Source organism: Triturus cristatus, chromosome 3_1, assembly GCF_964204655.1.
Source record: "Triturus cristatus chromosome 3_1, aTriCri1.1, whole genome shotgun sequence".
Classification (NCBI taxonomy): Eukaryota; Metazoa; Chordata; class Amphibia; order Caudata; family Salamandridae; genus Triturus; species Triturus cristatus.
In genome coordinates, this window is record NC_140583.1 from 816,567,592 (window position 1) to 816,581,602 (window position 14,011).

Sequence of the window (14,011 nt, forward strand, 5' to 3'; positions counted from 1 at the left end):
AACCCAACCCAAGAAGCCATAATGATGCATTTGTAGAAAACAACATGAAAGTGATTGAAGTCTGAGATTTGAAAAGACATTTGGTGTGAAATGTAAACCTTTTTGCTCTTTCTACTCTTGCTACCAGAGGCCGAACAGTGCAGAGATATGTGTAACTCTTGTTTTTTTCTCAAAAGGCCTGATGCTGCAGGATTTGATTCAAGCCAATCTGATCTCTGAGTACATTATTGTGCAGATCCCAGAGTCCATCATTGATCTGCGAGGGAGCAGTCAGGTAAGAAACTCTCTGCATCATGTTCCTCTAATCGATAGCCATGACTATTTCTGCTCAGTGTAATTTTATCATCACTTGTGAACTATGTATTCTTCTCTGTGTCAAAAAAGCTCTGTATTTGTTTCCTGTCACAGAATACCTTGACTTTTCTGATCAGCGGTAACTTCTAAACGTTTTATGCAACCTCATATTGTTACCAGTAAGCAATGGACAAAAAATAACTCGTCAGCTAAGAGTGGCATGACAAAGAGTGTCACCAGCTAATCTTTGTTCTCAAATAGGCTTGTGAATAGATACCCCCCATTGCTCTGAGGTAGACGTTCAGGATATACTATGTATTTCAAGGTGTGGCTCATGTTTACCCATATCCCCTCGATTGGTGAAGCATACAATAAATCAGGATATCCTCTTGACATGACACTGACCCATTACTGTTGAACCGCAGCCAATGAATGGCACATTCCTGAGAACAAATTACATCCCGGGAGATTCTGATGTTCTAGCCCAAGCTCTTATTCCTCCTCTATTGTTTGGGAATACCTGTATGTGCAGGCATAACTGGGAAAAGTGTCTCCAGAATATGCTGTCACTATAAAGCAATTTGAAAGAGAACAGTATGTGTGGAATTTCTGTCCTTTTCGAAAGCTGCGTTCTCTTGGACTGATGCATCTTAAAGAGTAATGCTTACTAAAGCATGAAGAGTATATGCAACATTTTTCTGTACACTTTGGTGTCACAAACACTTGGCGATTATTAACATAGTAAAACCTGAAAGAAAGATTTGAATCTGTTCATTGAGATAATGATATGTGCACGGATCATGCCTGTTGGCATGTTCAAAATGTTAAAACACGCTCTCTTCCCTTTATAAGTTTAGATAGATCCTAGGTTGAAACACAGCAGTTAATCTCTGGTTCAACTTACATTTATGTGACACATGAAAAAAATCTTTTTAATAGCACCTCTTTCCACAGTTTTCATTCTGTTCAAATAATACTATACAGGAAATGTTTAAGAGGGCTCAAAACTTAGATAAAGATAACGATGAGACAAAATAACTCATTCTGTTTCATGTTGAATCTTACCTATTGTGTGGTCTAAAAGGATATTGATACTTATCCTTTTGGAAGATGAAGGAAACTAATGTGAGTCTCAGATAAGGAGCAGTGGGTTCCAAATGGTTGATATGAAACATTTTGTTTTGAGATATGGATTCCCCTGGCATGTGTCAATGAGTTTTTCATGACTGTTTTTGGAAGTCCAGAAACATTCAACAAACATTCTTTCAGGCGTTTGAACACTTCAGTACCTCCTCTTTGGAGAAACTTGTGTAGTGAAAGAGCATGATGTCATTGGGACTCACCGTTGTGGTACGATATGAAAATGATGCCGGTTTCCTTGAGCACCAAGACTGAGTGAAAAAATGCAAGCTGTAATGAGCAACCTTCCTGCATGAACAGAGCTGGGTCCAGCGATTCATATGCATCATTGCTGGTTAATAAAGAAAGCAAGACTGAATAGTTTTGAGAGATTTGGTACATTATGGGGTGTGGTCTGATCTCAAGACAGACGTCAAAATAGATATATAAATGGATATTGATGGCTCCTTGAAAATTAAGGTGGGCAGCCACTATTTTTGTTAATGCTCTTAAGGAGTATGTCAGACCACATTCAGTGTCCACAGGACTGGCCAACTGTGGTTGAGGTTTTTTGACACTAGTGACCTTGGAGTCCAGCCTGTTATGGCTCTGCAAACTGGGCCAATTAGAACCCTTTGCATATTTGGCTGTCACGTTAACAAGTGTGACTAGTCGCAGGCTTCTCAGAGAGGTAATGTGGGAAGCATGAACTCAGATCTCAACTTTCAACCAACACACAAAATAAGGTAATGGCCAGCCCGATGCTTATTTTTTATGTAAAAATAAATTTCGTTAATCACACAGAAGAACTAAATACTACACAATTAATGGAAGTGATATGCAGGGTCGAAAATTATGTTCCTATAGACATCTTTGATGTTAGCGGAATTTCCACTCTCCTTCCCCACTGTGGGCAAGATCCCTTATCTATTGTCCCTAACAAACAACAGGTTTAGTTTGATTTCATTTCATTGTTTCTTTGCCCCTTCTTGGCAAAAAGTGTTAAAGAGAGCAACTGACCTGTCTGAGTGCGTTTAGTATTTAGGCCTTTTGTGCAGGCTGCATTTTTACCCGCTGCCTTCTGTAGCAGTTCAGGCTGTCCTGCAGGAGCCAACCGGCTCCCTCCCTCATGGCACCAGCTCATCTCCGGCGTGGGCTGCCCCGGCAGTCTCACTTGGGACGATGGTCTCTAAAGTAATTGATGTGTGGGCCTAAGCAGCAGTGCCTGATCTCGGCAGCGGCGGTCCTCCTGACTGGCTACAGCAATGTCCTAGGATGCCAGTTATAGCACCTGGGCCGATCTCCTTTGTAATGGTGTCCTCTGATCGTTGCAACCCCCAGGCCAATTGGAGAAATATCTCTCCGAAGCAATGTTTCTTTCTTACTGTAGAGAGTATCCAGAAAGGACCGTACATATCACTCCTGGCTTTACGTCTGGGGATAGTCTACTTTCTCTAGCGCTATTCACGTGAAGAACATGCTGTACATCTCCTCCTGGACAGTCGCTCCTTCTGTAGGGTCTGGCATATTCCTTCCTTCTCTCAGCAGACAGACTGGCTTCTTGGCATTTCAGTGAGACGTTTAGCTCCTCTTGCAGAAAGTGCAGGTTATAGGTGATCACCCCTCACCTCTGGGATTATGAGTGTCATGCAGAATCCAGCCCGGATTGTACAGCAGCTCTTTGTGTACTCTGTAGAGGACTCCCGTCCCTGGCCAAGGACAGATTGGGTCTCAAACAACGTAGGGTGGTTTGGATCCCACTGGTCTGCACACTTTCCACACAGGGCATGTGGTTCAACGGTATAGTGCTTCTGATAGAGAATTGTAGTCACAGTGGGACTCACAGTTGGTAATGATGGACCAGTTTTCAAGCAGGAGTATCGAACACACGGGCACAGTGAACTGTGAAATCTCTGCACTTGTCTAAAATCAGGCTTTGTGAAGTCGTAATCAGAGTCAGACACATAGGCAGGCTCTTTCTAGAAATGTCCTCACCTTGAACAGAACCTGCATTTCCACCTTAAAACCATACCATCTACTGATTAGCAGTGCTCACAAGAAAAATGAACCAACAGCCTTTTGCTAGGAAGGTCATCATCATTCAGTTTTTAAGGATAGCCCTGTCTCAATCCTCCTGACCTCCGTGCCTGGCTTTCCCCTCCTACAGCCACAGGAGTGCTGGCAATGCACTTCGGCTGAATGGGGGGAAATGTATGTCATCCTCCAACCTGTGCCATGCTGTAACAGTCCTCTGAAATGGTTCCAACTAACTCCACTACTCAGATTCACACACCTAGCATTATTATTTTAATTTGTTTGTGCCTACTGCTAGCTGTGTAATGCACTGCATGTTGCTCCCTTTAGCTTGACAAGACATTATGGCTGAATGGAATGTCGTCTCGCAAGAGAGTGGAGGAAGGTGCTTTCAAACTGCTACACGGATATACGCCTTTGGAGTGAGAATGAAAAATACATTGACAAAAGAGGCTGTGTGGCATGCCCTCCTTCACACTAACCTGCTCTGCCTCTACAAATGAAATCATCCTCCTGGTGGTGAAATGCCACAGAGCGTATACAGAGCTCCAAGTGCACTGCTCATCTCAGTGCAGAGCAGCTCAGGGAACAGCCCAGCAGACAGTGTCTTAGTGAAAGACAGCACAGGACCCCACAGTGGTGCTTCTGCTTTTAATGCACATGCAGCCTGACCCAGACGTGGGTCCTGTGCACACTGTGTCACTGGAGCCAAGCTATATAGCTGATCATTCCTAACTAGGGCGAAGTCAGTCCTAGATTGCTTGCGTTACAGTTCAGGGAAGACCTCTTATGGCAGTTCGGCTGGACTGTTCCTATTAGAGCAGGTTCAAGGCTGATTTACATTTGGCTGGGTCCAAACTTCGGTGGGATGGTGTGCAAAAAAACAACGGACTGGGATGCAGCCCTAGTGATTGAAATTAATTCAAGCATTATATCTGTCACATTTTTATATACTATAGTGTGTGGCTCACATTTGCAGCACACCAACAGTCTGCCAGAGTTGCCTCTCTCTCTCCCTGTAGCTTGTTCCCTTGGTGCCACAGAAGTCCTCATCAGTCACTGTCTGCAGATTCCAGTACTCCATTCCCCTTAACAGGAAGTGCCTGACCAGATCCAAGCCAAGGGTCTCGCTTTGCTCTAGAGCCAATGCATGAGCTAAGCCTTGGCAATATAGGTATGTAAATCATGGAGCAAACCTTATGTACAAATATGAAAAAGTCTCCTCAAGATTAAATAACTAATATCAAACACTCAGATATCCGATTGTATCACCTAATTGAGAGGCATTTATATTAAAACTGATTTAAACTTGGAAACATATGTGCCCCGTCAAGACAACAATACGATCCACAAATGCTAAGATGCAAGTCATTTGTCATGTTTTCCCTATATGAATGTGGCCCAGATTTTTATTGTAAATGGAGCAACAGTATAGCCTAATAAATCATACTCAAGAGGCTTTTGCTTTTGTACAGCCCACATTCTGAACTCACATATTTGAAGGTGTTGTCATATGCAGTAATAGAGAAAATGACCCTATTGTGAAATATAACGTGCCTTAGGATCACAAAATTTGGTTAGGTGGTGAAGCCGGGATTGATCCCATGTTTTGTAGTTTCACATTGTGAAATTTAGCCTCAAGCTAGGAATCATTTTCGCTCTCCATCCTTACATCAGAGGTTAAGGCATTGACTTTAACTCCTTGCGAATGAGCCTAAAGCATGGGGAGTAGGTAGAAGCACATTGAGGGCCAAGAAGATGTTGAGGTGATGTAGAGCATGCATCTGGCTTGAACTGGTAGTTTGCTGACCTCCACATTCTCACCACTATACCCAAAGTGGCAGGTAGTGTCAGAGTTAGTTAACCAAGTCCAGTCTCATCAAGCTCAACAACTTATTATGTTTGTTAAACTGGCACCATCTTTAAAGTGCTCAGAAGCTATTTTGTGCTGACAAGGTTTTCAAAACCAAAACGCCTGACAGGTGATAAGTGTTAGCAAAGTAATACAAACATTAGTCACTGGCATAGCATTAGGGTGTCGCATAGCTCCTGAGACATTTCTATGTACACTTGTTTTTGTGGTGATCAAACAGTAAAAATGTATTGAAAATGTGCTCTGGTTTAAAATTTGCTAATTTCAGCACAGACAAATTGGTTTGTAAGTGAACCTGAGGTATTGGGATCAGCTGAGCCTTTAATAGTATAGGATCTGATCTGACTTCCTGGGTGCTCACCTTTAGCCATTTTTACAAGCAATCTCATAATCTGTGAGCATGGCATGAAACAACGTTGTTGCAAGGATTTCTTAACATGGTAGAAGACACCAATGTTTGGCTTGTACCCCTTCTCTTGCAGCGGTGGTAAGAAAAGGCAGCAGCTCTGCTGGTAGCATAGCTAACAGGATTCCCAGGTCCATGTCTGCCAAGGTGCTCCAAACAAGTTTTTCTTTTCATTCTGAGATTTGTGGTCCTGGCTTTATAATTGGATAAGCAAAACTATAGTACCAGAGTGCAAATAAAATAATATTATATTGGAGCAGCTAGTCAAATATAGACTTGTGAAACTTGGCAAGGGTATCTGTCCAAGCTCGATGCTGAATGTGAGATAGGGTCCGATAGAGGTGTAAGGATGAGTAATAATTTACACGTCATTCTTTTGCTCATCTGAACTCACACAACTGCCTCAAGTAATTGAAATAAAATGCTTTGGGAAATGGTATCAAAGGCTTCAGATAGATCTAGTAAAATCATAGCTACCAATGCATTTCCATCCAATGTGGGCCAGTTGTCTTCGGTGACTTTGACAAAGTATGTCTCTGTTGAGACTCCTTTGCAAAAATCTGAATCAGCTTTGTGCAATAACTTGTAGGATTCCGGATAATTAATGATATTGTGATGGACCTCTTTCCCGTTCATTTTGGCTAAGAGAGGTTAAGATTTCAGAGTCTAAAGAAGGTTTCTTTGGAAGAGGCGAAACAATTGCTGCCTTCCATTTGTCTGGCACTTTACCGGAGAGTAAAGAAGAGTTGCAGGTTTGTGTAATATAGAGCTAACTTTCTTAATTTGTTGTACTGGACAAGCATTGTTAACATATTTTTGATAGTTTTGATTGGCCAGTGGTGTTAATTGTCCCAGAGAGACTCATGCTGGGGGTTAAACCCTAACAGACTCGTCTCTTTGGAGACTGAGGGATGTTCTCCAATAGGTCAAGAATTTTACTGTGGAAAGAGGAGGATAAACTGTTGCATAAATACTCTGATAGTTTGTTGGAGTTTCTGTCTGCTTCTGGGTGGGTGAGACTATTAAATCTTAAACACTTCCCTAATGGGATTTTCAGTCTAAAATCTGATCTTGAAAGAACTCAGCCGTTGAGCTGATATTTATATAGTAGGAGTGTTAGTGGGCATCTATTTTTTCTAAATGTAGTTCTTAGCCTTTCTGTCATAATCTTTTGAGCATTTTGCAATATTTTTTGTTTTCAGTTCTTCAGTGTACTAGTTGGCTGAGAGTTTAGCCCATCTTAGTTTAAATGTATTAATTGGTTTCACTTGGCCTAGCGAGAACAATATCCTGTTCTCTATGGCAATAGTGTTTTGTGTGGGGCTGACTGGAAGAATATAGCACATTATTTCAACCTTCAGGGGATCTGTTTTTTTTCATGCTCGAGACAACAATGTGGAAGAGGTCAAGGGCTTTGGAGGGCCTTATTAAATGTGTAGTTTAAAATATATCAGGCAATGATCAGTCCAAGTCAACTTGGAATACTTCAAAATTGAAGCCGGTGAAGGGGAGCACAAAATGGCATTACATGTATGAATGAATGGGTGAATAATTGACTATTGATTGAATTAATTAAAATCGTTCTAATAAATCCAGCCAAAATAAAGCAAAGTTATATAGAGATACAGTCAGTTTAAAACAATAAAATTACAGCTAATATGATGGATGTAGCAAACAGGTATTGTTGTTTTTGCATGAACAAACTTAAAATAGGCACACCACCATATTCAGTCTCAAACGTAATATCCTACCTATGAGATGAACGCAGCAAACATTTCGGCCAGTTTCTTATGTTAGCTACGTCATTTTGGAGATTTCATTTTATTGAATATTATGTTTTTGTATTTTCTGAAGGGAGCTATTTCTGTTATGTCACTGGTGTTGAAGTACAAGAATAAGGCTTCCTTAGAGGTGGAGACCCCATTTTGTAGTTACATCAGTTTTAGTAAAGTGCAATGAGCTGATAAAAATTCAGGGAAGCTACATAATAAACGTGCGATGGATTCTCGTGTGGAACCTGCAGCGCATATTAAGAGTGGGTCTATTCCTCCAGCATGCTTTATACTCATCAATAGGTAAAACCATAAATCTTGCATGCAGGATGTAATTTCTATGTCTTACTTAGTGTCTTCTACAGATATGGCTTTTAGTTGTTTCATACAATTTGCAGACTGGAACAAAAATTGCAGCTGATTTTAGTTTTCTTCAGTCTGCTTCTCTTGATAACTTGCTTTTTCAATGTAGCTATTAAGGGCAGTAAGGTAAGGGTCTTGTGAGATTATCCTTAATGTGCTTTAGGTCTTTAATGGCAGCTGGTAGATGTATCGACCACAGATTATTCTTTAATTTATAGATTTCTTGAATCACCATTTTGAGTGTGTCTGGCTTTGCCTTTGTGACTAGGTAATAGTATTCAATGATTGCTGACATACCATCCAAGTCCTGCCTGAGAAGTCCAAACTCTAGTCATCAAATGTACCAGGCATCAAATGTATGGCCAGAGTTGAGTGGGCTCTTTAATGATGTTTTCTAGATGTGAAGAGGAGCATTAATGGCCAAAGTTCAGTGTCTTTAACTGTATTTATGAAGACGCATGTTAAAGTCATCTAAAAGAAAACTGTTATTGTTATTAAGAAGACATGTGAAGGACACACCTTGTACATCCAAGCTGAGTTGAAGAAAGCATAGTCATCCCGAGCCGGTCAGCATTAATGAAGCCTACACAGAATGCTTACACTCAATGGAACCCTGAACATAAGTGCACCTTCTGAGTATTCTAGAAAGACCCAACATACCCATGCTCATCCCTTAAAATTAGCAAACAAGATAATGTAACAAACATTGTCTTGCAAAAGCAAATGCATCATGTCATCACTTGACCTTGGTCTAGATATGGTAAGTTATAGATAAACTCCAAACAGAAAGGAGTAACTAAGTAACGTAATCTTGCAGAAACACCAGTGGTTTGCGAACCCTGCAATTGTGACACCTCTTGACTTTGAAAACTGGGTACGTTACCAGGATCTCCACCCCCTAACACAAGGGAACTTGCTCTCACATGGCTAGAAGCACAGAACGAATTATCTGGCATTAACATGAAACCCCTACATGTTTGCTCCGTTTTCTCCTTTTCTACTTTGCATTCTCCACCCCTTTGATACAAAGCTTCTCCATGTTCCAGAGCCACAGAATACAGATGATCCGCCTTTATCTTGAAAGGGCCCTAAATTTGCTTAAACCACCTCCAGCACGCCCTGTATTGACCTTAACTCAGTCCTCTACTTCTAAATTGCTACAATTTCCATATGGTGTAAACACACCATTGTGTGGAAAAAAATAGAGAAACCCCTGAAAACAAGGTGACAGGGTTTAACCAGCCAAACAATATAAAGGATTCCCCTTGCTAGATTATTTAAACAACAAATACACTCTCATTCAGTCACCACAATCGAACAAAATTCGTACCACAGGGATTTTGAAAAAACACATAGATCATTTAATTATATCCCCATTCAAAATACATCCAGTAAAAATTATTGCATAACACAATCAATGTACCAAATTAACAAAGATTAAATAAAAACAATCCTACAACACAACATTAGGAAAAAGGGAGAGAATTAAAAAAAAAAATCCAATCAATTTAACAATGAGAAGAAATACTCCCACTTAGTGTGTCACTGGATGTGGCTGAATAAGTTCAGTGACTTATTGAAATCATCCATGCACCGTGGGTCGTGTTTGAGTATTCCGTTGACGCGTTTCGGTGGTCATAGACAATGTGTACCACCTTCCCTAGGACAAGTAAATGAATTGACTCCTCCCAACCAAATATCTATAAAAAGCATGTAATACATTTCCTTAAATAAAAACATTTGACATACTGCACAGTTTTGTGACATACTTAAAAACGGTCATGGGTGGTGAATGATTAAAACCCTATAAAAAATATTCAGTGAGTGAAGCTCATTTATATACCATATGTGCTGACCCAATATCCTGTGGTATTAAAATACAACTGTAATTCACTCCACCAAGCATTATCCATGATACCAAGTGTCTTTTTAAAGTGCATATCATCAGCATCCACCCATCACACTGATGCATGCACACATACATTCAATTTTCAAATTACACAAAGACCCCGAAATAATTGTGGACTGTTACCTTCTATTTTGTATGACCACATTCAATCTGTGGTTATGCTTTCAGTGAAATCCCCTCAGTCACTAAGGGGAAATACTTCTTAAACTTAGGGTGATGATGAAACCAAATTGCCCCATCATTTAGATAAGAGATAGTCTAATATAAACAAAATCACCCTTTTTGAAATACTAACCTAGATAGGTCTAGATGGATGTGTCGTAAGAATAAATCCCACTTGATAATGCAGCGATATGATATATCTGCTAGAAATTAATAGTCTCAAATAAGTTGACAACAGTAGAAAGAAAAAAACTAAGGTAATCAGAATGAACTTCCAGTCATACTCAAGAAAATTGACAGCTCAAGCCATCCCGAACATCTTACTCTTAGACTGGAATTAGTTGATTCACTAAAGAAGTCCACTGTTTAAGAATATAATGATATGGATGTAATATAGGATCTCTAAAGCGTAGAATCTGATCTTTTTCAAATTTCTGCAGAATAAACATTTCAAATACCACACTTTAAAAATATATATGACACAACGCACCTGCATATAGGGGGTTTTGGCTTTGTGTTGGTCTTCTGCTAAAGATGGCGCTAAGTAGTGGCCATATGCAGAGAGTATGTCATACATGATATGGATGGGACAGTAGCATATATACGCCCCTCACATTAGTTAGGATCTTTTCTAAATATTAGTAAGAAACCCCTACCTAATAAAAGTTTTTTTTTTTTTAAGTGTTGCACTTCACAATGAATCGTATGCTCCCATTATTACGAGCTTATTGTCCAAGCGGTGTCATATAATGAAGTCACCACCACAAAAAATTATTTTCTCATTATGTTGCGCTTATGTGAAAGGGCCCTAAACATGTATCAACAATCAGAAACATAATGTATCAAATGGCTACTGCAGAACCTGATGTCCTAAATTAAAGACATGTAATATGCCCAACATGCTGGGATGCAGTGACTCCAGTGCAAGAAAATACTTAGCCACAAGCTTCCGAATCTTGCTTTCAGATGTAAGGAGAGCTTACCATGTAAGGGGCGGCCACACCGCCATTCAATTTTAGTTCCTTTAAATTTTACTTTTAGGTGCTTCATTTCCTATTAATTATCACATATAGCTGTCAAGGTAGAATACTTTAAAAACACAGCAAAATATGTTGCGTTGTTTAAAATGTCAGTATATTGTGTTTTTTAAAGCTACTGTAGGGGAGAGCTGGAAACCTTTCCACCACAAGACCCCTTTATGCTATAGTTATCCTTGTATATAGTTAGCCTGGCCCCCCAAAACATTTACCTCTGGCTTTGGACCTGGTCCTACACTCAACATGCACACAGGATGTCAACCTATGGTTTTTGTTTTCACTTAACAGTGTACTGTGAACCAGGGGGTGGGGGGGGGCAGCATAGTAAAATGTAGCCACATTTCGGATTCACAACATGCACTATGCTGGCACCGCAGCTTAAGTGATGTACCCAGAGCATGGACAGTAGTCCACTACTTACTATGAGGGCATGCTGGTGTGCCCCTCCAGGTCAAAGGACCGGTCCTGGACCGCACATTACTAGAGACAGGCCTAAGCCTCTGCACACATTTTAAGTTAGTGTGAAACCAGTGCTAAAATGTAAGTCAGGAAACCAGTTTCACTGCAGTTGGCCACTCAAGGTAGGGGAACACGCCTGTTTACCATGCATGGGACATTTCCGTCCCAACTGAGAGCTTAGGCCAAAAAGAGACTACTTCTCCTGTAACTGGGCATCCTCAACCCCTATGGCAAATGTCTGGAGTTTTTGTAGCTGATTCTTCTATTTGCACAATTTTAGATGGTAGTATCGAATGAAACCACATTTTGCTTTTTTTTTTTTTTTAAGTGTTGGCATAAGATTTTGAAGTCTTCAGAGATTTGCTAGACTAGCTTGAACAGATGCAATGCCACCCAAGGATTTGGCAGTTACAAGACTTAATTTGATAAAGACTTGTAGCCACAGATTCCTTACCTAAGACTTATTCCCAGGCATCAGACTAGATCCAGAAGATTTTTGAGCAGAACCCCTGCTCACCGGAAGGTGGCCTCATTCGGCGTCGCGTCGGAAGTGACAGGCATGAAACCTACTTAGGAGCCACCATTGCAGGCTGACATCAGTTCTTTCCTTTCCACACCTAGCGCTGATCCGGTTTGAGCTAACCTCAGTCATTTTTTGACAGGCTTTTTTTCTGAAAGTTTGTTGGTTCTTTTTGAGAGATTTCCCTCCTGGTGTGAGGATGTCACCCAAGAAACTGGCTGTTTTCTAACCATGTGGTGTGTGTCACAGACAGATGTATGTGACAGAGACCCACTTGGTGTGTTTGTGGTGCTTGGAGCGTGACCATTACTTCAAGACCTGTGGGGACTTCCGTGCCATGTATCCGAAGGCTCTGAGGGAACATTCCCTCAAGCTCCTCTCTGCCAGACGTTGGATGACCCTGTTATGCTCAAGATGCCTGAGCATGCAGAAGGGCCAGGGATCATTCACGGAGCCTCACTCTGTGATCTTCGTAGTCCCCGAAAATATTCAAGAAGTCGAAGAGGTCTTCAACTTCACTGCGCCCATCAAAGTCGTCTGAAGATGCGCAGGATTGTCTGCACTGCAAGCATCTCACTTTGGCAGAGCCAGATTTTGCTCTTCCCTGTTTACCTGGAGCCAGAGCAACCCCTGTCCAGCTTGAAGAATTGTATGAGGCTAAGCAACTCATGTTTCGATGCCCCGCTTAATCGCCTTCGGACCCCATTCGTTCAGGAGGGGCCCACACTGTATCGCAGCTGCAAGATCTGCCCTCATTCAGGCCTGTGTATCCCTTACTGGATCCAGAGTAGAGCAGCTGACCTTCCTCAGCATCCGCTCCAGTGCAGATGTCCCCAGCGCCTCTTGCGATGCCCCACAACAGGGCCATCCCCATCCTCACCCCCTACTCTGACACAGATCCGGATGTGCGTCGCTCGATGCCAGTTCCAGTGCTGAATTGGGACCCTGCTCTTCAGAGCGGAGACAGTGCCTTTTACTCTTGATAGGCCTGGAGAGGGAGAGGAATGGGGGGGGGGTCTGAAGAACTTTATGGTTACCAGCATCCATTAAATGAGGAGGACAACTGATATGAGGAACTGGCAAATACTAGTGGGCTAGACATCTTGCCTGACACTGGCTTGGTCTCTCCTCCTACCATGACTTCGGAGTCAGGGGCCTCTTTTGCTATGGTGATGTGTAGTGCAACTGAGGTCTTGGACCTTCCACTATCTTCAGTGGCAGTCAAGACGAATGTCTTGACAAAGGTACTTCAACCAGGAGTCGCCCTGCCAAACTCGTACTCCCATTTAATGAATCCCTTACTGAATTCCTACTCAGGGCCTGGACAGCCCAAGCTGTTCCCTGCACAGGCACTCTCTGCATACGAAAATGTCCCGCCTCCTTCACCCTGACCCTGGGGACCCCTGTTTCCTTACTCGGCACCCCACCCTGGAGAGTTCGGTGGTCCAAGCCTCCACATCCAGAGTAAATCCTGGTTAATTCCCTTCCACCCCACCCGATAGGGAATCCAAAAGGCTGGATACCTTGGGAAAGATGATTTTTTCTTCCACAAGCCTGGCACTGCAGTGAGGGAACACTGCGTGCCTTTTGGGTTGATTATTTCATTCTCTATGGGACTTGGTTGCACAGTTGCTGCCTATGGTCTCGGAGGAGTCCGGAGCCATGCTCTCCCAAGCTGTTGCTGACGGGAGGGATGCAGCTAATTTCACCGTGGGCTGGACACAACCGGCTCACTATGCAGAACGGTTTCATCGTCCGTGGCCCTTTGGCTCCATGCCTGGTTGAGAACAACTGACTTTTCAGGGGATGTCCAGATCTCACTCATAGACATGCCATTTAATGTCTCCTGTCTCTTCGGAGACAAGGCGGACTGAGCGCTTCAAGGACAACAGAGCTATGGCCCGGTCAACTTTCTCTTTGGCCCAGCAGGGCTCTGCTCTGGGAAATGTTAAAGGTGATCTTTCAGCCATTTGGCTCTTTTGCAGTTGCCTGACCAACCTTCTTTATTTAAGTCATCTGTTGTGGCTAGGTTTCTTGAAGGCTTGCAGCATGTCGTTCCACCA

General features: G+C 42.1%; 1 protein-coding gene across 1 annotated transcript in view; it reads left to right on the top strand.

Annotated features, from left to right (window-relative positions):
• The window catches only part of MCM3AP (minichromosome maintenance complex component 3 associated protein), a 693,444-nt gene that overhangs the window by 640,466 nt on the left and 38,967 nt on the right, over positions 1-14,011 (top strand). The window contains exon 23 of the mRNA XM_085645158.1: positions 177-274. Coding sequence (XP_085501284.1) covers positions 177-274 — 98 coding nt within the window. The remainder of the gene's footprint in view (positions 1-176; positions 275-14,011) is intronic.